The sequence below is a fragment of the Phoxinus phoxinus genome, assembly GCF_949152265.1.
Source record: "Phoxinus phoxinus genome assembly, chromosome: 15".
Taxonomy (NCBI): Eukaryota; Metazoa; Chordata; class Actinopteri; order Cypriniformes; family Leuciscidae; genus Phoxinus; species Phoxinus phoxinus.
In genome coordinates this window covers 13,250,817-13,273,306 of record NC_136890.1, presented here as the reverse complement: position 1 = coordinate 13,273,306, position 22,490 = coordinate 13,250,817, and the positions used below count along the sequence as shown (strand labels likewise).

The 22,490-nt window shown below is 42.1% G+C and overlaps 1 protein-coding gene across 2 annotated transcripts in view; it reads left to right on the top strand.

Annotated features, from left to right (window-relative positions):
- LOC307011223 (transmembrane protein 132C) overlaps positions 1-22,490 on the top strand; it is a 332,560-nt gene that overhangs the window by 282,899 nt on the left and 27,171 nt on the right. For both annotated transcript variants that reach the window (XM_079636638.1, XM_079636637.1), the window contains exon 5: positions 10,268-10,411. In XM_079636638.1, coding sequence (XP_079492764.1) covers positions 10,268-10,411 — 144 coding nt within the window. The remainder of the gene's footprint in view (positions 1-10,267; positions 10,412-22,490) is intronic.

Genomic DNA, 22,490 nt, shown 5'->3' with positions numbered 1-22,490 from the left:
CTGGAACTTTCAAAATGGATTTCAACACATTTACATGTTTGGAACTGCCCAGTGGCCCTCAAGTAATTGAGCGAGCAGATTTTGTGGTAATGAGATACTGTTGAGGAAATCTTTAGAAAAAGATATTGGCAGCAAGATGCGACCTGTTCAAAAGCATTTTAGTCAATTAAATGGAAGGTCTGCGCAAAGCAACTTGCCCAATCTGGTTGAAATTGGCCTTTCTATTACTTGCGAGTTTTCAGAGCTGGTGTTGGGAAATGTTAGTGGGCTTTCATCTTGTGATCTGCATTGCAATAGGATGTATGACCTTTCCACTACATTTCCACAGTGTTTCAGTGGCAGATCATATTTTCAGCTATACGCTCAGAATATAGCTTACGAATCAGGTTTGATGGCTTGATGGTTTCAATCCCAGCGCTGACAGGCACTCATGAATGAGCAAACAGCGATACGACTATCGGGACCATAGTCCTGCTGGCTGCTTTTGGCTCAAGATGTCTCCAAACAAAGCTTTATGATGCAGTGGCTTTGACTCTCACCTTTCTCTGTGTGTCTTCTGATGCTGCTCGCTAGAAGAACCTCAATTTTCACAGTCCTCCTGTTTTATATTGCCGGTTAAAGTTTAATAGTGCTGCATAATTTTAATCATGAATTAGTCTGGAGGAAGACAGAATTGGGCTTTCGAAAGACAGAATCGGGTGAAATATTGCCTGTGTTTTGCAGATTAAAACAAAGACAACATAGTCTCTCACAGAATGGAGATATTCTAAGCACTTCCTGTTGTTATGGGTCATAATTAAACCTATACATAGCCTAAGTGGAGATGCCTGAATCATCAAATGGCAAGGTGCTTAAAAGGAAACTTTCAATTTCAAATGTTAAGATTAAAGTCTAGTTTAAAATAATCAAGGTATGAACACAACATAATTTATTCATATTCATTGATATACATCAATATACTGATACATAGTATATCATAAAAGTACAGTATATAGGCCTACACAATACATCATATGCATTATTTAACACACATTTATGAACTTTACCTGCATTTATTTTATTCTTTTATTTTATAATTTATAAGCAACAAACAATGTTTACATTCACATTTATAAACATATCTTTTATGTAAAATAAGTAAATATGTAAAATTACCTTCATTTATAAATAAGTCATATTTACCTACATATACACTACTTTTATCTATTTATTTGAAATAAATAAAATGTATCACTTTTGATCAATTTAATATGTCCTTGCTGAATAAATATTAATTATGTTAAGAGTTTTTTGCCGCGTTTCCACCGAAATTACACGGAACAATTTGTCTAAAGTACCAGGAAGATTATAAACTGCGCGCAACTGCTCCTCCCAGTCAGCGATGGACAGTAATCAGTTTTGACCGCCACATTTATAATAAGTATGGAGGAGATTCAAACTGTGCTGCACTTGTTTGTGATGTATTGGTTTATTAACGAGATAATTAACAAAACAGCAGAAAAGAGACGAGCACTGATACTAAAGCGTGTTCAGAAAGCTCGTAATGCTAGATACAAAAGCAATATTTAACAAATTTGAACAAAAACATTTTAATGCAGTAGAGATGTCCATACATATTTTAGAGCGATGATGCAATCACCTTAATGAGTTTGAATCAAATTATTGAATGAATAAATGAATGAATGAATGAATGAATGAATGAATGAGGCATTTATATAGCGCTTTTCATATTAGCTGATTTTGTGTAAATGAATGAACTTACCAAGTTACGCTGTTTGTTTTGTTTTCTTTTTTTTTTGTCGGAAACTAGATTGCCAAATAAAAAGTACAAAAGTACAAAGTCACAACGTTTAAAGGGCACCTATTATGGAATTTAGAAATTTACCTTTCATGTAGTGTGTAACATAGATCTAAGTGAACAAAAACATCCTGCAAAGTTTGAAATATGAAAGTGCGCCGTATATAAAGTTATTGTCTTTCAAAAGTGAGAGTCGACTCTGAGTCATTTTTATGAATCGTTAGAAGACCGAAGCTTTTTCTCTGACTAGATGACGTCAACTTGTCAAGTTATTTGAATACGATACGCCCACAGCATTTGAAGACTAAGTGGCTACAATTCACTATACCACAGAAGTATAGTCCGAGCCTTGTGCTTTGTTCGCGTCATTTTGAAGACGATTGCTTTTTAAATGCAATCAAACTTGGATTCACGAGCCGGCTGATATTGAAGGAAGGTTCAGTTCTAAGTGTATTTGCATCAGCTTCCTCCTCCGTATCACAACCTGTAAGTGTTATTAATAATTTTTGCTTTTATATTTTATGTAGCATGCTTAATAATTATTTTGTTTGTTGTGTAAGCACCGTTTAGCTTCTAGGTCTTCAATGACAATTGTATTGAGATATGTGAAGTGTTTGTCGTTGTTTACGGAGTTGTCTAAAGAATAGAGTAATACTTCGTAGTAACGGAACTGCATTTTTTTTTTGTAAAAACGTTATGTTTATGCATCGGGCTAACGCAAACAAAGACTGATTGTGCTTTTACAATATGAACTCTGGGCTATGCTCGCTAACATAACATTAAATTCTTTATCTTATTTTTCGTTTTTTACTACAAACTATAAAGCAGTGGACTATAATCATTATTATAATACAATTTAATTGATAAAAGCATCATTGCACTCCGTGTTAAAAATAAGTATTATCTCTGTAAACACTGCTGGGTCATCTGACCAATCAACGCAGATGAGCGTCGCGCAAAGGAGTCGGTGAGCAAATCAGGTAAAAATAAATGCATATTATACGAAAACAAAAGTGTTTTTTGTCATTGCATGCATGTAAAACTGTTGTTGGGGACTCCCACAACAACATTAGGAACATTTTAAATGTCATAATAGGTGCCCTTTAAAGTGTTGCTTAAATTGTAATTTCTCTGAATTTCAACCCACTGTGTTACAATGTCGGTAGTACAATGTTTTACTTATTTTGGCCTTGGACGGCAACATGCCCAGTGCTTTATGGCTGTTGAAGTTTTCCTACCTGTTTGGCTAAAGAGAAGACAACAGCCTTCTTTCTGTTTCTGTTCTGTCAGCTAGCACTGATTTCAAAAATGTATAGGTAGCCATGTTTTATTGAAAGCCCATTTTGCCAGCGGTGAAGCACCCCTTTAATTGTAAGCACCCCAAAATACTTTGAATAGTGGATTGTATAATGCTCAGCCCTATTTAGATTGTATGTAATTCCTTTCGTGTATCTCAGGTCATTGACATTAACCTTTCAGGCATCAGGCCAGAAAAGCCTCTTTGTCAAGGTCCCTAAAATGACTAAAAGCAGGCATAAGAGGCAGAACTCTGACTGCATCTGACTGCGATGTCCTTGAGAGTGAGCTTGTTTCATAAATTCCTCCATTAGCTCCTGGGCTTGCCCTGCAGCATTCTTTCTATCTAGCCCATTAAAACCCATCGGGGGACAAGCCTGTAAACACTCCAGCCCCACAACTTTGATAATGGCCGTGTCTGTGTCTGTATCCAATTGCAGTGGCCGTCTCAGCCCTCTCCCCTCTCTACTGACGTCCCACTGCGGCTTATTACCAGCATGCAGTGATCTCCTCCTTGCTAGCAGCTAATGCCCTGCTGCTCACATTTATCCTGCTGTGAGGCTCCTAACCCCAAACAAGTAGACGAGCGATCCACGCGCACATAGACATGTCCACATGTTCTGGCTTTCTCCCAAGTTCCACAGCCTTTTAGCCCATCAATGGCAATGATTTTAGCAGGAGGGCAGACGGAGGCTTGGGGGCATTCAGGGCAGAGAGCATAAAGAGAGAGAGGGATGCGGATGAAGCATTTAGTGATGGATGAGTCAGGGATTTCCCTTAGAGTGTTCTTATTGTGGGCTAAAGTGAAAGGAACACAGCAGAGTTCTGAAGGGTTTAACCTCCATACAAGTGTGTGTGTGTGTGTGTGTGTGTGTGTGTGTGTGTGTGTGTGTGTGTGTGTGTGTGTGTGTGTGTGTGTGTGTGTGTGTGTGTGTGTGTGTGTGTGTTGGTGTGTGGATACAGTATGCATTATTTACTGTACATTTCTATTTTTGACCAGGCAAGGTTAGTTTAGGTTGTAAAATGTCATGTCGGATGGCTCACCAAAAATAGGATGATACTGTATATACACTAATGTTCAAAAGGTTTGGGTCAGTAAGATTTTTTTAAATGTTTTTGAAAGAAGCCTCTTATGCTCACCAAATATTTATTTGATCAAAAATACAGTTAAAAACAGCAATATTGTGAACTATTCGTACAATTATAATGATTGTGTTCTATTTTAATATATTTTAATGTCATTTATTCCTGTTTTTTTTTTCTTTTTCTCGTCGTCGTCGTTGTCTTCAAATTTTGAGCATCATAACTCCAGTCTTCAGTCACATGAACCTTCAGAAATCATTCTATTGCCGTTGTCGGGTGGAAACCTTGTTTTCCTTACTCAAGAAACACTATATATATATATATATATATATATATATATAAATGTTTTATTAACATGCATATGTTTTATGTATTTGAGAAGCTGAGCGGACTGTCTTAGTCTAGCATTTGTCGCTGAGTCATAATCAATACTGTCTTGAATAGCCTGTGCGAAGCACTTCATCTTTTATAACATGAGATTTTGGCCAAATGACTGGAAAAAAAGTGAGAGCCCACAGAGCTACATTAAACTTTATAACCTGTAAGTTGATGAAAACATAACTTGATGCACTTACTGCCTCAGATGTGGCCATTCTAATGACTGGCAAAACATTTATGTCTGACATTTGCTGGTCAAAAACCTAGTAGGCTACCTCCATTTCGGTTTGATTTTGCTAAAATGTCAATAATATGATAACTCCTACGGTAGTCAGGTGAGGGTTTGGCCAATTGGGGAAAGGGACAGTTTTGAGACTGTGCGGGAGATTTGATCGGTCTCTGATTTCCTCTATTTGTTTTCCGAATTTACGATTTTTTTCTAAATAAATAGTTTATGGAACACACTTTATTTCCTCGACAGAAAGATGGTCACTACAACACATGCAAGTATCTGACCATATATAAAGCCACATATTAACTTTGACAATACAGTTTTTAACTATTTAAAACATGCAAAAAAAAATTTTCCCTCCCCCTTTTCCTGAAAAGTATCGTTTTTGGAGGTATAAGGTATCCGACAGCGACAATATGTTGATTTGGTGAACAAGAAACCTTTCTTATTATTATCAATGCTGAAAACGTTAGTGCCGCTAATATATATATATATAAAAATGAATATATAATTTATTTTATTTTTATTTTTTTGTTGAAGGCGTGATAATTTTTATTGTAATAATTTTTTCTTTACTTTTGATCAAAATAGATAAAAAAATTATTTTCAAAAACATAAAATGAATATGAATGCGTTTTTAAGAACTCGACGTGCTTTTTTTCACACTAAACGTTTGCAATAATGATCAGTTGTTATCATGGCCATGTTTGAAAATGAAATATTTGTAACTGTATTTTTCTGTTTTATTATCCCCAAAGAAAGAGACTATATGGAGTAATACAAGACATGAAACTGATCTGATCAGAGTCAAGTATTCTGGAGAGCCATGTTTTGTGTGTACATGTTTAGCTATTCTTCTAAAAGACAAATTTAAAATGATTCTCAAAGATACAGTAAAACAAATAAAAGCAGGATATTTGAAGTGGTCCCCCCTATTTGAAATGCACATAAATCAGCCAAATCTTGTTTTGCTTTAAATCCAATAATGTCACAAGGTTCGTTTGAGGGTTACGTTTGAGAGTTGGGTATGATGTTATTTTAGCATGAACACCATTGCATTTAAGAGAGGTTCTCATTGATATAATTTAAAAGGTATGTGCGTGTGTGTGTGTGTATCTGAACTTAGCAATACCCTGAGGACAGATTTGCTGAAAAAAAGTGTCACCAAAAGTTAGCTAAATATGATAAAACCTCCTTTTGGGATGCCCTCAAAGATAAAAGTGGCTCATAAATAAACTAATACAGTTTTTTAAATTTAGTTTTCTTTTAGCAAAAGAGATGTTGCATGCATTTTCCATTTGCGTCCACATATAAGCATTTTTTTTTTTTACTCTGAGACAAATTCTGTCTCAAGTAAAATGCCTTCACAGATTCCAATGCTCTCTTTCACTGTCTTTAAATTATTCAGCACACAAAAACATCTCAAACATTTATAAGCCCATTCTTAGAGGGATGCGTGAGAAGTGTGACCTCCCTGTTTGGCATAAAGGACTTAGTCAAGATAGTGAATCAAAGCATGAAGACACCACAGTCCCTTTAACCGGGATACACACTGACATGATCCAGGAATTAAACCGAAGAAGACAGTCTTCCAGTAATAGCATTACAGAAATGACACGGAATCAAGCCTGTAAAGAGCAGATCGGCTTAAAAATATATCGAATATGGAAAGGGAAAAAACCAAAGCTGTCAGGACGAAATAATTTTTTTCTTCTCGTTCGTTTCTTCCCGTCTCACATAAAAATATGAAAAGGAAGAACTACCGAAGACAAGATAGAGATACAGAGAGTGGTGCTTGTGGTAATGGGAATAATAAGGCAGAGAGTTGGTGAGATGGCGGTAAGCTGAGCATGTCATTATGCATTCATTGAGATTAGGTTATGTCATCTCTTGCTCTCTTATAAAAGAGCGAAATAAAGAGAAAGAAATGAGGATGGGAAGATGGTGCTTACAGTGAATGAATGCCGTCTGATTGCAGTAACCGTGCTGCCGCTGTTGGACATCGAGGGCAAGCAGATTGGTTAATTGAAAGTGATCTGCTAATGAGGTAAATTGACTATGTTACTAATGTCTGCCTGTCTCTCAGGGATGGCACAATGGGGGCTGAGTTTCTCACGCTGACTGTAATGGTCTCAATTATGTGGTTGTCTGAAACAGTGTGACTCTGTGGCTGAAAGGTTAAGGACTCGGCCTGTTTCTCTTCTAATGAACCCCGTCCCTGAACTGTCAAACCCACTGCCCCGCTGCCTCCTTCCTCAGCTCTTTCACTTCTCGTCTGCTCCTTTTTTTTTGCCCATCCTCTTTTACTTCATGTCACATTCTTTCTATCATACATTTAAGGGGGGAGGGGAGGGGGGTATATGGTTAAATGTAGAAAGGAAGGAATATGAAAGAAGAAATGAATGTGGGAATGAAGAATGCAGGCAGGAAATAAAGAATGAAGAAAAATAAGGAGGGATGAATGAATTATGGATAACGGATTGAATGTGTAGAAGGAGTGAGTGAGTGAGTGAGTGAGTGAGTGAGTGAGTGAGTGAGTGAGTGAGTGAGTGAGTGAGTGAGTGAGTGAGTGAGTGAGTGAGTGAGTGAGTGAGTGAGTGAGTGAGTGAGTGAGTGTATGTTTCAGTGAGTGAGTGAGTGAGTGAGTGAGTGAGTGAGTGAGTGAGTTTGTTGGTCAGAGGAGAACTGGCCCCTGACTGAGCCTGGTTTCTCCAAAGGTTTTTTTCTCCATTCTGTCACATGATGGAGTTTTGGTTCCTTGTCACTGTTGCCTTGACTTTAGCTTGCTTGGTTTGGAGACATTTAATATTCAACAATATTATTGATCTGCCTTACTTAAGTTGGACGATGATGCAGTTTTCTTCTATAGAAACAAACTGTGTGTATTATTTTTATGTTATCGTGTGTGTGTGTGTGTGTGTGTGTGTGTGTGTGTGTGTGTGTGTTTCAGGGAGTGAGTGTGTGTGTGAGTGTATGTTTCACAGTGAGTGAGTGAGTGAGTGAGTGAGTGAGTGAGTGAGTGTTTCAGTGAGTGAGTGAGTGTATGTTTCAGTGAGTGAGTGTGTGAGTGTATGTTTCAGTGAGTGAGTGAGTGAGTGTGAGTGTATGTTTGAGTGAGTGTGTGAGTGTATGTTTCAGTGAGTGAGTGAGAGTGTGAGTGTATGTTTGAGTGAGTGTATGTTTCAGTGAGTGAGTGAGAGTGTGAGTGTATGTTTGAGTGAGTGAGTGAGTGTGAGTGTATGTTTGAGTGAGTTTGTGAGTGTATATTTCACAGTGAGTGAGTCAGTGAGTGTATGTTTCAGTGAGTGAGTGAGTGAGTGTGTGAGTATGTTTCAGTGAGTGAGTGAGTGAGGGAATGTGAGTGTATGTTTGAGTGAGTGTGTGAGTGTATGTTTCAGTGAGTGAGAGTGTGAGTGTATCTTTGAGTGAGTGTATGTTTCAGTGAGTGAGTGAGAGTGTGAGTGTATGTTTGAGTGAGTGAGTGAGTGAGTGTATGTTTGAGTGAGTTTGTGAGTGTATATTTCACAGTGAGTGAGTCAGTGAGTGTATGTTTCAGTGAGTGAGTGAGTGAGTGTGTGAGTGTATGTTTCAGTGAGTGAGTGTGTGTGTATGTTTCAGTGAGTGAGTGTGTGTGTATGTTTCAGTGAGTGAGTGTGTGAGTGTATGTTTCAGTGAGTGAGTGAGTGTACGTTTCAGTGAGTGTGTGAGTGTATGTTTCAGTGAGTGAGTGAGAGTGTGAGTGTATGTTTGAGCGAGTGTGTGACTGTACATTTCAGTGAGTGAGTGAGTCAGTGAGTGAGTGTATGTTTCAGTGAGTGAGTGTGTGTGAGTGTATGTTTCAGTGAGTGAGTGTATGTTTCAGTGAGTGAGTGTGTGTGAGTGTATGTTTCAGTGAGTGAGTGTGTGAGTGTATGTTTCAGTGAGTGAGTGTGTGTGGGTGTATGTTTCAGTGAGTGAGTGTGTGAGTGTATGTTTCAGTGAGTGTATGTTTCAGTGAGTGAGTGAGAGTGTGAGTGTATGTTTGAGCGAGTGTGTGAGTGTATATTTCACCGTATTAAACATGAAAAACTGTGTCAGCGTCTCTTTCACTTTCAGTGCTCCACATTGCCACCTAGCCGCCTGGAGTGCGTACTACATCGAATTTCACACACTTTTGCGTCACCATATGCACGCAGATTTCCCCCCCAATAACGCTTGTCTAAACGCAGAATAAAAAGTGATAACGCAACGCCACTTTTGCGTTTTCTCTTCAGATCGTTTCCGTGTAAACATAGCCTTACAGTTCCAGTTAATTTGAGCCGTCTCATCCGTCTCCTTTTTTTAAGACATCAAAACACAAAATACATCAATAAAGTTGATCTGCTACTCCGCAGTATTATATTTCTGCAACATTGATCATTTAACATACTTCTTAAACACATAAATGGACTTAGAAGTTTTAATTTTACAATCAAGACTTTTCCTTTGATTGTGACACATTTTTCCTTTACAGCCGATTGGAACCTGGGTTTTGTAAAAACCTCAGTACCTTTTATTTCATATCTACTTTTCCTCTTGGTGAATCTGTTTTGCAAAATGTTTGGTAAACTTTCCAGATGAGCTTTATACATGGTTTTTAGAAGGTTGTACTCTACTAATTCATTAAATTTCAGAGTTTTTAGTTGTATGAATAAAGAATTAGTTGGATGTCTGTATCCACTTCCACTGATAACTCTAATCGCTCTTTTCTGTAAAAGTAAAATTGGAATAATGTATGTTTTGCAGGCACTTCCCCACACTTCAATGCAATAGGTCAGATATGGAACAATCAATGAGTTATACAACAAAAACAATGCATTCTTATTTAGAGAATATTTAACTTTATGCAGCACACCTATTATTTAGGATACCTTTACTTTGATATTATCAATATGTGATTTCCATGTCAAATGTTCGTCAATCATAATACCTAGAAATAATACATCATTCATCCATCCATGAATGATGGATGGATTGAAATGAAGGAATGAAGGACATGTGGTCCTTGTGGTTTGATGATGGAAAGAAGGAATGAGTGAATGAAAGAACCAAAGAATTAATGAATAATGAAAAAAAGAAATGAGGAAGGAGTAGGAATAAACAATGGAAGAAAGGAACAGATAAGATAATGAATTAATTATAGAAGGAGGGTGAATGGATGGAAATCAAGGAAGAAGAAGGGAAAATGAACGAATCAATGAATGAATAAGTGATTAAAGGTGAGTGAAAGAACGAATTAATGGAAGGAGGAATAAATGATGGAAAGAAGAAGAATGACCTAAATGAATGAATGAAGGATAAATATAAATGAATGAATGACAATCAACAAACAAGTGAACAAACATGTTAATGACAATTATGTATAACCTGCGCTGTAAAAAATGCTATAATTGTATAGAGGCATAAATGAAGGAAGGAAAGACTGAGTGATGGAAGGCTGTTTGTTGTGTCCGTGCTGGCAGGAAACCGAGATCCTGAACACCGCAGTGCTGACCGGGAAGACCGTGGCCGTGCCAGTGAAGGTGGTGACGGTGGGCACAGACGGGACGGTTACAGACGTGTCAGACGCTGTGCTCTGCCAGTCCACTGATGAAGACGTGGTTAAGGTCAGTGTGTTCTTCCCTCCTTTAATTACAATATAATTCACTCAAACGAACAAATGAACCAAAGCATGCTGCGTCATGCTGACTTTTAATCAAAATGATAGCATTCGAATGAAGCTCACAATACATTTCATTCATACTTAATGAAGTTTTCCCAATGATTAGTAGAGGTGATAATTATTCATCATGTAGGGACACAGACACTAATTGCAAATGCTTCAAGAATCAATCTGAACTTGAACGGAACTGTTTGAAAGTTCATTTAAAATGTTCTCCCCCCTGTCTGTTCTCACTCTGACACTCATTCAGTGGAGATCCATTTCTCAATTGCTTAATCACCACGTTACAAAAATCTGACAAGATGTCACGATGTCCTTTGTGAAAAAGAAGTTTTAAAAGAGTACTTATTATGGAAATAATAGACTTTAAAAGAATGTACTTACAATGAGTGCAAACTGAATGTAATGTTTTCACACACTTAAAGGATGGTTCACACAAAAATTACAATTCTGTCATTTACTCTCCCTCAAGTTTTTCTAAACCTGTTGTTGAATGTATGTTGAACACAAAATAGGGGGGGGGGGGGTTCTGTTTGGTTACCAACATTCTTCAAAATATCTTATTTTGTGTTCAGCAGAAGAAAGAAATTAATATAGGTTTGGAACATCTTGTGGGTGAGCAAACGATGGCAGAATTATTATTTTTAAGTTAACTATTCCTTGAATTTTATGTTAATTGCTATTAAATGACAATGCATTTTAGTTTGAAATTATATGATATGCAATTGACACTTCGCTAAGCCACGCCCGAAAACCGCCACTGGCCAATCGTGGCTTAGCAACCGTAACTAGGCGTGGGAGGTCTGGCAAGCTTTCGAGCGAGGGAAACATGCCGAAGCGTTGTGCGTATGGATTGTGCAAATCTGATACCTGGTATCCTAAAAGTTTTTTCCCTTCCCTTCCCGAAACCTAAAAGCCTAGGGGAGAAATGCCGGGCGTGGATCAAGCAGTGGGAGACCCCATTCACAACTAACGTTAAATGTCGACAGGATTAACAAAAACACCTATTGCTTGGAAATAATGACGGTTCTTTGTTCATAATGCATATATTGGAACGTAAAATAAGACGATTAAAGGCAAGACGGAGGCTCACTGACATACTTTAAAATATATTTCAGCATTTTGTTAATCGACGGCCTACTACCCCTGAGTAACTTTACCCCAATCCGATCGCGGCTCTCCCGGTGTTAGTGTTATTCCACAAGATTTATGGATAAGATGTTATAATTATTAGATTATTTTCACATTTCACTTACCCTGCTGTGCTTGAACATAGCTGTTCCTCAATTTGTGTGTTTCCCATTTGAATGGTCAGCGTGTGAGGCGGCTGCTGCTGCTTGCGCTGGGACTATAGGCTTTAGCTTCAATTTTGATTAAATTATTCTCTAATCAGTTGCATATTATGTCGTGGATATATCCCCCCGAATGCATAGTGCAGTCCTTTTTGTCTTGCTCTCTCAGATATTTCACCTGTTCGCCACATAATACTTATTGTCTCCTTGGGAATGTCTGACACCGGTGCATACATATTGTAGTAGACGTGCCAGGCGTGAAAGCTTGTCAGGCGTTAAGTAGCAACAGTAACTAAGGAGGGCGGGGCTTAGCGAAGGGTCAATTAACTCAACTTTGGAGTGCTGTTTGACACAAGTAGGACTTTAGTACATTATAAATATACATGTGGTTAAAGTGTACTGCTGAATGTACTGACAAGCATTTATGGTAACTAAAATATACTTTAATGTCATTTCTGTTTAAACTTGTCTTATATTTAAATATATTTGTAATGATGACATTGCAAATTAATACATTTAAAATATTATAAATTAACTTCAGATATTAAATTAACTAACATAATGTGCAGTCTTTTTACTGCATTCAGTTAAATGAAGCACATTTCTTTTTCACAAAGTGAAGTTAACTGACCATTATGTTCTTTTCTTTAATTCTTGTTTTTTTTGGATTACTTTTCAATGCCTCCAGCTGGATCTCGGTCACGTATGAGCTCAAATTCAATCATAGCGTATATAATTATGATATGTTTGATTACGCATGAGGCGAAATCTGCTGAAGCTTGTTTCTAAACAAGATTGGATTGTACAATTTGGGGGGGGGTTCTGGAGATGATAATTTGTGTTTGACAGGCTTATTAAGTTGAGGTCGTTTAGACATGAAATTCTCTCATTTTAAATGACCCAAAAGACTTGTACGCAATCAGCTTCCACTGTGGGAGAGATTTAATGCCAGCGACATTTGTAAGAATGTTTTTAATTGCTAATTTCAATGTGTTTCTTCAAAGTTAAAAACACAGCTGTGCTTCAGCTAAAACTCTCTTAAAAGCATTAAAGGCTTTGGTCGTGTGCAAATGATCAAAACGTTGTATATGTTTAAATAGACCGCAGTAATCCAACTTTCAGCCTAACATTTCATTCATATTCATGAAAACAAAGTTTTAGTTTATCCCAATAGCTGAAGATGTGCAAATGACTTGAGATATGCTGTGTGAACAGAATGTGTGCAGTTAGGAGCTATTTCTACCTGATATGACCCTTAAAAAGACTTCTGTTGGCTTAATCTAATGTAGTCAGGCTGATTCACTCATTAAATAACCAGGTAATAAAACACATATTTAGGCTTCAGTCAGAGTTTCCCTCCAGTTTAACTTTGAACTGTTAACTTTACCAGTGGAAGACGGGGGAGTGTTTGTGAAACCAGTAATTATTTAGTGTCGCTTTAGGTGAAGAAATTACAGGCTGCAGTCTCTCCTGTACGTGGCCTGGCTAGAACAATGCAAGGCAATTATTTATTACCTGCACTGTAAAAAAAAATGCTATAATTTACTGCAAAATGCAGTTCTCTTACGTAGAGTTCTCTCGTACTGCGTCAAAAGAACGCTACGGGAAAGATATTTCTTTGTCGAGATTGAAGCCTAAAATTAATCCTTTATTTTGTAATATTGTAAAACGCTTTTCTGAAGCATACAACCTAGGCGGAGCAATACAGCTCACCCATTGGCTGCTCTGCCAGAAAAGCACAGCCTATGCGAGGCCAGAGACGCTGACCAATGAGGACGCTTCGCGCCCTTCTGCGTCACCTCCCGCCCAAACAGGCGTGGCCTAGGCCTATAAATACGAGCATAGCTGTCTAACACACTGATTTTTCTAAATTCACGAAGCTGCACGCATCGTTGGATTGGATTCGAGCCGCCACAGCCGTTTGGAACAAGCACCTCAGCAGGACGCGCCTCTTACCTGAAGCCGCTGGTCATCGCCGCCTTCAGCCGCCGTTCCCTGCTGCGCTTCTCCGGCGTGGAATATCCTTTACATTATGTGTGTGTGTTTTGTGTGTGTGTTCGCCGTCGCGTCACACAGTTTTTCACCACTAAAAGAGTCGAGCGTCTTTTTCAAGATGCCTCGCACCTCCTGTGGCTCGTGTAGAGCCCCGCTCAGCGACGGGGACCACGTGCTTGTGTTTCCTGCCTGGGTGATGATCACGCAGCTTCAGCTCTCGTCGATGGCGGCTGCCATCACTGTGATTTGATGCCTACGGTGACTCTGCGGACTCGCCTGGCGTTCTTTACTGAAGCTGCATCTTTCCGCCCGCTGTAGTGCCGCGCCGTGAAAAGCGCCGTGCTCAGCGGAGCCCGGAACCTCCCTCCACCACGAGGTGCTCGCCGCTGCTGCCGCCAGCTTCTCCGCCCGCTTCACTGGACTCTCTGACCGACGGACAAGGGCCGCTGTGTGCCGCCGCGTCCGTCATGGACGAGGGGGAAGCCGCGTCTGTGGAGGACGACTGCTATTCTCTCCTCGCTTCGGGTAGCGAGGGATGGGCGAGCTCCGAGGATCTCCCCTCCCCCGCCGCTCGTGAGCGTCGACGGAGAAAGACCAGCATCGATGCGCTTGCCGGCTGGATGGCTGCTTTTCTGCAGAGGAACGTACGTTACCGTCCTCACGACCCGCGCCTTTTTCTTCCTGAATTCACGAAGAAATCGCGGAGTCCCGGAAAGCCCCGTTTTCAGCCAGGATGCGCACTTCTGCTTCGAGGAAAGCTACAGTGTTAAAATCCCGCCGCGGCCGGATTTCACTAAAATGTCTCGCTCGCACAGTCCCAACATACGCGACCGTGCCAGTGTATTTTGCAGTCACCAAATCGGCATCAATGCTCGTTTGCCTGCACACAGACGCCGTTTTCACGACGCCCCAGGTAAATCTGAAAATGTATTTTCTGGTGTCCCGGCCACGGCCGATGGTGTAATGTGTGTATCCGTAATGCCCACGACCTAGTGCCCATTCGTACACACAAGCACAGCCCTACACAATACAGGGCTTGCACACATAAAATCGACTCGTGTCGATTGTGCAATACATGTAAGTTAGTGAACGTGCCCGCTTTTCAGTGCCCACAATCACTACACACTGCATGTCCCGTGGTTTCTGTAAAAACGAAACGAATGCACGGTCAGTCGGTTCTGATAGACAGTACTCTCTGTGCTACACGGTGTCCCGGCCACAGCCGATGATGTAATGTGTGTAACTGTATGCCCACGACCCAGTGCCCATTCATACACACAAGCACAGCCCCACACAATACAGGGCTTGCACACATAAAATCGACTCAATGTCGATTGTGCATTATATGTAGTGAGCGTGCCCGCTTTCAAGTGCCCACAATCACTACAAGCTACATGTCAACATGGTTTCTACGGAGCTCGCACCGCGTGCTCTCTCTCTCTCAGCTGAGAGAGCTGAGCGCGCGCGCGGGCTGCCCGCTTAAGCGCGCCCCCGCATCACGCCATGTTACAGCACACGACTGCTCTCGTGTCGCCGCCATTTCGCGACCAGAGCCCGGTTTTTCAACCCGTGCAAGCACAGCCCCGTACAACACAGGGTCTGCACACATAAAATCGACTCAGGTCGATTGTACTTTACATGTAGTGAGCGTGCCCACTGTCCAGTGCCCACAACCACTACACACTGCACGTTCCGCGGTTTTTCTGTAAAAACGAAACCAACGGACGATCAGTCAGTTCACAAACACAGTATTCCCGGTGTTATAAATGTGCCCGCTACCACGCGCCCACATTTATTCACAAATATACGAGCCCTACGGGCAGCCCCATTCAACACAGGGTTTGCACACTTAAAATCGACTCAGATCGATTGTGCTTTACATGTAGTAAGCGTGCCCACTGCCAAGTGCCCACAACCACTACACACTGCACGTTCCGCGGTTTCTGTAAAAACGAAACTAACGAACGGTCAGTCAGTACACAAACACAGTGTCCCCGGTGTTATAAATGTGCCCGCCACCAAGCGCCCACGTTTATTCACAAGCATAACGAGCTCTACGGGACTCGTCCCGCGCGCTCTCTCTCGACACAGAGAGCCGAGCGCGCGCGGGATGCATACTGTGTTAAACATGCCCCCCGCCTCACACGCCACGGCGTCCATGTCACAGCACACGGTTGCTCTCGTGTCGCCGCCATTTCGCGACCAGGGCCCAGATTACATTCAACCCCTAGTCACACGTGCAGATGCATGGGAAAGACTTCCCGGGGTCTCAGAATGGGTGCTAGAGACTATAAAAAGAGGCTATTCGCTACAGTTTCATCGACGCCCTCCCCGTTTCACGGAGAAAGTCGAAACCACGGTGAAAACAGAAGTAGCACATCTACTTCGAGCCGAAATAGCGAAGCTATTGAGCAAAGGGGCCATAGAGCCTTTATCTCAGAGCGAAGGGGGTCTGTACAACAGATATTTTCTGGTACCGAAAAAAGACGGGGGTCTCAGACCCATTTTAGATCTCAGGCATCTGAACAAAGCGCTGACAAAGCGAAAGTTCAGAATGCTCACGACCAGAAGAATCCTCGCGCAAATTCGCCGAGGAGACTGGTTTATGGCGATAGATCTGAAAGACGCGTATTTCACATACAAATTGCGTCACGTCACAGGCGATTTTTGAGATTCGCCTTCGAGGGCCGGGCATATCAGTACACAGTCCTGCCATTCGGCCTGTCTCTAGCACCTCGTACATTTACAGTGTGCATGGACGCGGCGCTGGCACCCCTGAGACTCCGAGGCGTTCGAATTCTGAACTATTTGGACGATTGGCTAATTCTGGCTCAATCGCCGTCAGAACTCGCTCACCACAAGACACTAATACTCGATCACCTCGAGTGCTTAGGTCTGAGAGTCAATTGGGAGAAAAGTTCACTGTTTCCCAGTCAAAGGATCTCCTTTTTAGGACTGGATCTGAACTCACTGTCTATGACAGCACAGCTGTCATCACAGCGTAGGCGAAATACCCTGCAAATGGCGAAATCCTTCCGCAGCGGCCACATAGTGCCACTCAGGAGATTTCAGAAAATGCTGGGCCTCATGGCCTCAGCCTCAACAGTGCTGCAGTTGGGCCTGCTGCGCATGCGCCCACTACAGTTCTGGTTGAGAGCGCGCATACCGCGCCGAGCATGGTTACACGGTCGTTATCGCCTCAAGGTCACTCAGGAATGCATTTCAGCCCTGACACCATGGAGAGCGTCAGACTGGTACCGGTCAGGTGTAAGCCTGGGGACTTCCTCGAGCCTGAAGGTGGTGTCCACGGACGCGTCCACCTCAGGCTGGGGAGCACTGCTCGACGGCAGACCGCTCTTTGGCCAGTGGGCAGAGCGGGCCAAACTACCGCACATAAACTGCCTGGAAATGATGGCGGTGGACTTTGCGCCGAGGCGCTTCTGTCCCCGGATAAAAGGACACCACGTCCTGGTCCGCTCGGACAACATGTCGGTAGTAGCCTACATAAACCGCCAGGGTGGCGTGAGATCCCGGAACCTATTCAGGTTAGCGGAACGCATACTGGTGTGGGCCCAGCACAACCTGCGCTCGTTAAGAGCAATGCACGTGCCAGGCCACTTGAACGTAGGCCCGGACAGACTCTCACGGAACAACGTTCCTACGGGAGAGTGGTCCCTACACACACAGACAGTGCGTCTGCTGTGGAAAACGTTCGGCAGAGCGGAAATAGACCTGTTTGCAAACCAGGAAAACGCTCACTGCCCAGAATTCTTTTCGAAGAGCACGAACGCGCTGGCCAGAGTCTGGCCCTGCCGTCCGCTCTATGCTTTTCCTCCTGTCTCACTCCTGCCTCAAGTGCTGGAGCGTGTCAAGTAGAGCGGATGCTCAGTACTACTGGTTGCTCCATACTGGACGAATCAGACCTGGTTCCCAGCTTTGATGCGACTGAAAAGTACTGCCCCGTGGCCGATTCCAGTGAGGAGAGACCTCCTCCCACAGGCCAAGGGCTCGATTCTGCATCCTCACCCCGAGCTTTGGTCCCTACACGTATGGGCCATAAACGGGTACCCGCTAACCTCCCAAGAGGAGTGTTAGACACGATCGAACAAGCCAGGGCTCCGTCTACTAGACGACTCTACGCTTCCAAATGGTCGGTGTTCTCTGGATGGTGTTCAGATCAAGGTCTGTCACCACTTCAGTGTGGAGAACCGGAGATTCTCTCCTTCTTGCAAGAGCTATTGGATAAGGGAAGAACCCCATCCACGCTCAAAGTCTATGTGGCTGCCATATCAGCGTTCGTTAATCCAACGCTTGGCCATTCACTAGGCAGGAACGACCTGGTGGTCCGCTTCCTTAGAGGCGCCAGGAGGTTAAACCCTCCAAGGCCTCCTTCAGTCCCCGTTTGGGACCTTTCTACAGTGTTGAACGCTATGAAAGGGGCCCCTTTCGAGCCTATTCACTCAGTTGACATGAAACACCTGTCTTTCAAGACCGTGTTTCTTTTGGCTCTCGCTTCAGTGAAGCGTGTGGGAGACTTGCAAGCGCTCTCAGTGAGAGCTTCTTGTATGGAGTTCGGGCCAAACGACTCTGTAGTCGTATTGAAACCGAAGCATGGGTACGTGCCTAAGTCCCTCAACACAGCGTTCAGGGCTCAGGTCATCTCCCTGTCGGCCCTGCCGGCCTCAGAGGACGGAAATAGCTCCCTTTGCCCGGTCAGGGCATTAAGAGCTTACGTGTCCCGCTCCGCTGTTTTTCGACAGACGGAGCAGCTCTTTGTTTCGTTCAGCGGGCGCTCCAAAGGGCGAGCCGCAACGAAACAGAGTCTGTCTCGATGGGTAGTGGACGCCATTGCGCTAGCCAACGCATCTAGAGGTTTGGAATGCCCTTTGGGCATCAGAGCACATTCCACGAGAGGCATGGCCTCTTCATGGGCTTGGTATAGCGGAATCTCGTTACAAGATATCTGTATGGCGGCAGGCTGGGCCTCCCCGTCTACATTTATTAGGTTCTATAACCTAGAGGTTCCTGCGTTGCAGGCTAAACTGCTCTCGGTCTAGAAGACTATGTATAAGTGTTCCTACCCCGCGCTGCGGCCCAGGTCACTTCAATGTTTAATATGTATAAGTGTCCCTGCCCCGCGCTGCGGCCCAGGTCACTTCAATGTTTAATATGTATAAGTGTTCCTGCCCCGCGCTGCGGCCCAGGTCACTTCAATGTTTAAGCATCACTCACTGACAATGTGTCCCATGAGCATGCTATTACCCCTCATATATATCTATATTTATATATATATGCTATTATGCCTTAAGAGGCACTACTATAAAGGGATGATGCTATTTTAGCCGCTCTCCCTATACTTCTTGGGGTAGGCACTTGTATACCAGGGCGCGCGCGCCCTTAGGTGTCTGTGTCGGTCCAAGAGCACGCACGGCGGTTTACATAGGGTTCCCGTAGCGTTCTTTCGACGCAGTACGAGAGAACTCTACGTAAGAGAACGTACTCGGTTACTAACGTAACCTCGGTTCTCTCTAGGAGAGGGAACGAGTACTGCGTCTCATGGCCGTGCGTGCCCACGCTGCGTCGCTTCATTGACGAAAATCAGTGTGTTAGACAGCTATGCTCGTATTTATAGGCCTAGGCCACGCCTGTTTGGGCGGGAGGTGACGCAGAAGGGCGCGAAGCGTCCTCATTGGTCAGCGTCTCTGGCCTCGCATAGGCTGTGCTTTTCTGGCAGAGCAGCCAATGGGTGAGCTGTATTGCTCCGCCTAGGTTGTATGCTTCAGAAAAGCGTTTTACAATATTACAAAATTAAGGATTAATTTTAGGCTTCAATCTCGACAAAGAAATATCTTTCCCGTAGCGTTCTTTCGACGCAGTACTCGTTCCCTCTCCTAGAGAGAACCGAGGTTACGTTAGTAACCGAGTACGTTTTTTGCAAGGAATGTATTACAGTAGGTACACTTTACTAGTACCGGTTTTGACCCCCTTTTGCCTTCAGAACTTCCTTAATTATTCATGGCATTGATTCAACAAGGTGCTGGAAACATTTTTCTTCTAGATTTTGGTCCATATTGACTTTGATCAATATTGACATATTGATAGTTGCTGCATATTTGTCGGCTGCACATCCCAAATGTGCTCTATTGGGTTGAGATCTGGTGACTCTGGAGGCCGTTTCCATATTTTGAACTCATTGTCATGTTCAAGAAACCAGTTTGAGATGATTTGGTCTTTGTGACATGGCGTGTTAATGGCTGGAAGTAGCCATTGGAAGATGGGAACACTGTGGAAGGGGTGGACGTGGTCAGCAACAATTATCAGGTAGGATGCGTCGTTTAAACAATGCTCAGTTGGTACTATGGGGCCTAAAATGTGTGATAAGAAAATATCCCTCACACCATTACACCCCCAGCAGCCTGATGAACCCGTTGACATACAGGATAGATCCATGATTTCATGTTGTTTACACCAAATTCTGAGGCTACCATCTGAATGTCGGAGCAGAAATCGAGACCAGGCAACGTTTTTCCAATCTTCTATTATCCAGTTTTGGTGACTTGTCAACCCATGCGAATTGTATCCTCAGTGTCCTGTTCTTGGCTGACAGGAGCGGCACCCGGTGTGTGTTGTTCTGCTGCTGTAGTCCATCTGCTTTATGGTTTGACATGTTGTGCATTTAGAGATGGAACGTGATTGGCTGATTACCGTATTTTCCGGACTATAAGTCGCATCAGTAAAAAAATGCGTCATGAAGAAGAAAAAAACATATATTAGTCGCACTGGACTATAAGTCGCATTTATTTAGAAATTTATTTCACAAAATCCAAGACCAAGAACAGACGTTTAATCTGGAAAGGCAAGTTACACAATAGCACACAGGACAACAGGCTGAAAAGGTGTCCAGTATGTTAACGTAACACATTAACAGTTATTCAGCTACACAATACCATAAAGAACATATACCTGGGAGGCTGAATAGGCAAAATTAACATTAGCCAGCGAGTCCAACAAGTTACCGGTAAGCAAGTTCACCAAGCTCCCGCGACCTCATTCCACATTATTGTACTCTTCATCCTCGATGTCGCTTCTGAACAATTCCGCTAACTAGAGCGCCCTCTCGCGGTTGTAGACGGTAATGTTTTCTCTTGGTTCATCTCAGTCAGTATGAATTCATTTTGATATAGAAGTCGCACCTGACTATAAGTCGCAGGAGCAGCCAAACTATGAAAAAAAGTGCTACTTATAGTCCGGAAAATACGGTAGATATTTGCGTTAACAAGCAATTGAACAGTAGCCAGACAAATCACTGTAAAAAAAAAAGACCTAAACACAACTCAAAGACCAATTTTAACATTATTTCAGCAGCTCATTTGCTTTTACAATGATAACAAAGGTGTGCTATGGAGACTGAGGCATAGAATAAAACAGTGCAATTACTCAATCAAACCTCAGCTGACCATGTGAAAATATCTCTATGAAGCATGAGCAGAATGACAAATCATTTTACTGAAGGGGATTAATGTTAAATATACAAGCGTGACATTGTAGCTTAATAATGGATCTCTGGGCGTACACACTAATGCATAATGGATTTGCTTTGATCATCACTGTAGTGGGTTAGAAAGATAACCGATTTGATATGAATTTTCTATTTCCTTGGAGAGTCCTGTGTGTGTGTGTGTGTGTGTGTGTGTGTGTGTGAAAGAACTTGATAATAAAAGAAGGAACTAGTTGATATAAAGAGTGTGACAGATTTGAAAATAGTTTGTTCCCCCAGAGATTGAAAAGTAAAAGCAATTTTCTCCCTATAATCATGACCACCAATTTGGATATTGGATCATTATCTACCATTGTGGATCATTTTCTCCCAATTAATTTGAAACATAAACCCATCAGCCTGTCAGTAGTCACAACAATAGATAATTAAAGAAAATAAATGTTATGGATAATAGACTAAATTACACAATCTCTTTAGCTAACACTGCAGTGCCAAAATGCTGAATGGCTATATTGTGCTGCATAATAATGTTCTTACATGCTAAATAGGAAACATTAGCATTTTATCTTTATTAGTGAATTTAGCCGGGCTCTGGTGAAAGCACACTAGTTATGCATTCGTGTGTTTTTTAACGCTAAGCTTTTTTTGAAATGCTGACTAAAGTACTAAGAGGAGACCTTTATTCAAAAAAAAAAAAGTGAAGCAGTTGTTTGCCGACATGAAGTCACATGTATTGCACGTTTCTAGACATTCTGGCGGCTTTGTTTGATCAGTTTTACTGATGTAATCAACTTCAATAGCAGTGTGTGACTGTGCTTACTAGTCACACAACTCAATATGTCATAACTGCAGTCTGAAAATACGTCAATTCTGCTTTTGTCGCAAATTGCGAGAACGTTGGCAAGTAAGGTCATCCTGACAACAACTTTAAATCAAAGCGATTGACGTTCTTTGAATCTTGTCACAAACAACTGGATCAATTTCCAACTTCTGAGAACTTCAAGAGCAAATAAGAGTGTGTGATAGTTGACCTTGATTAAAGTTTGTAATTCTGGATTGAAAATTCCTGAAAGGTATCCACACATGACATTTGTACTTAGAAGAGTGCTTCCTACACTTCCAAACCACAATGTGTTCAGAGCAGGTGCTTATTTTGAGCTGTTTTCCGTTTCCCTGCATATTTTCCTTCATTATAGCCTTGACTTTTTTTTTCTTTCAGTGTTCAGAGATTCAAGCAG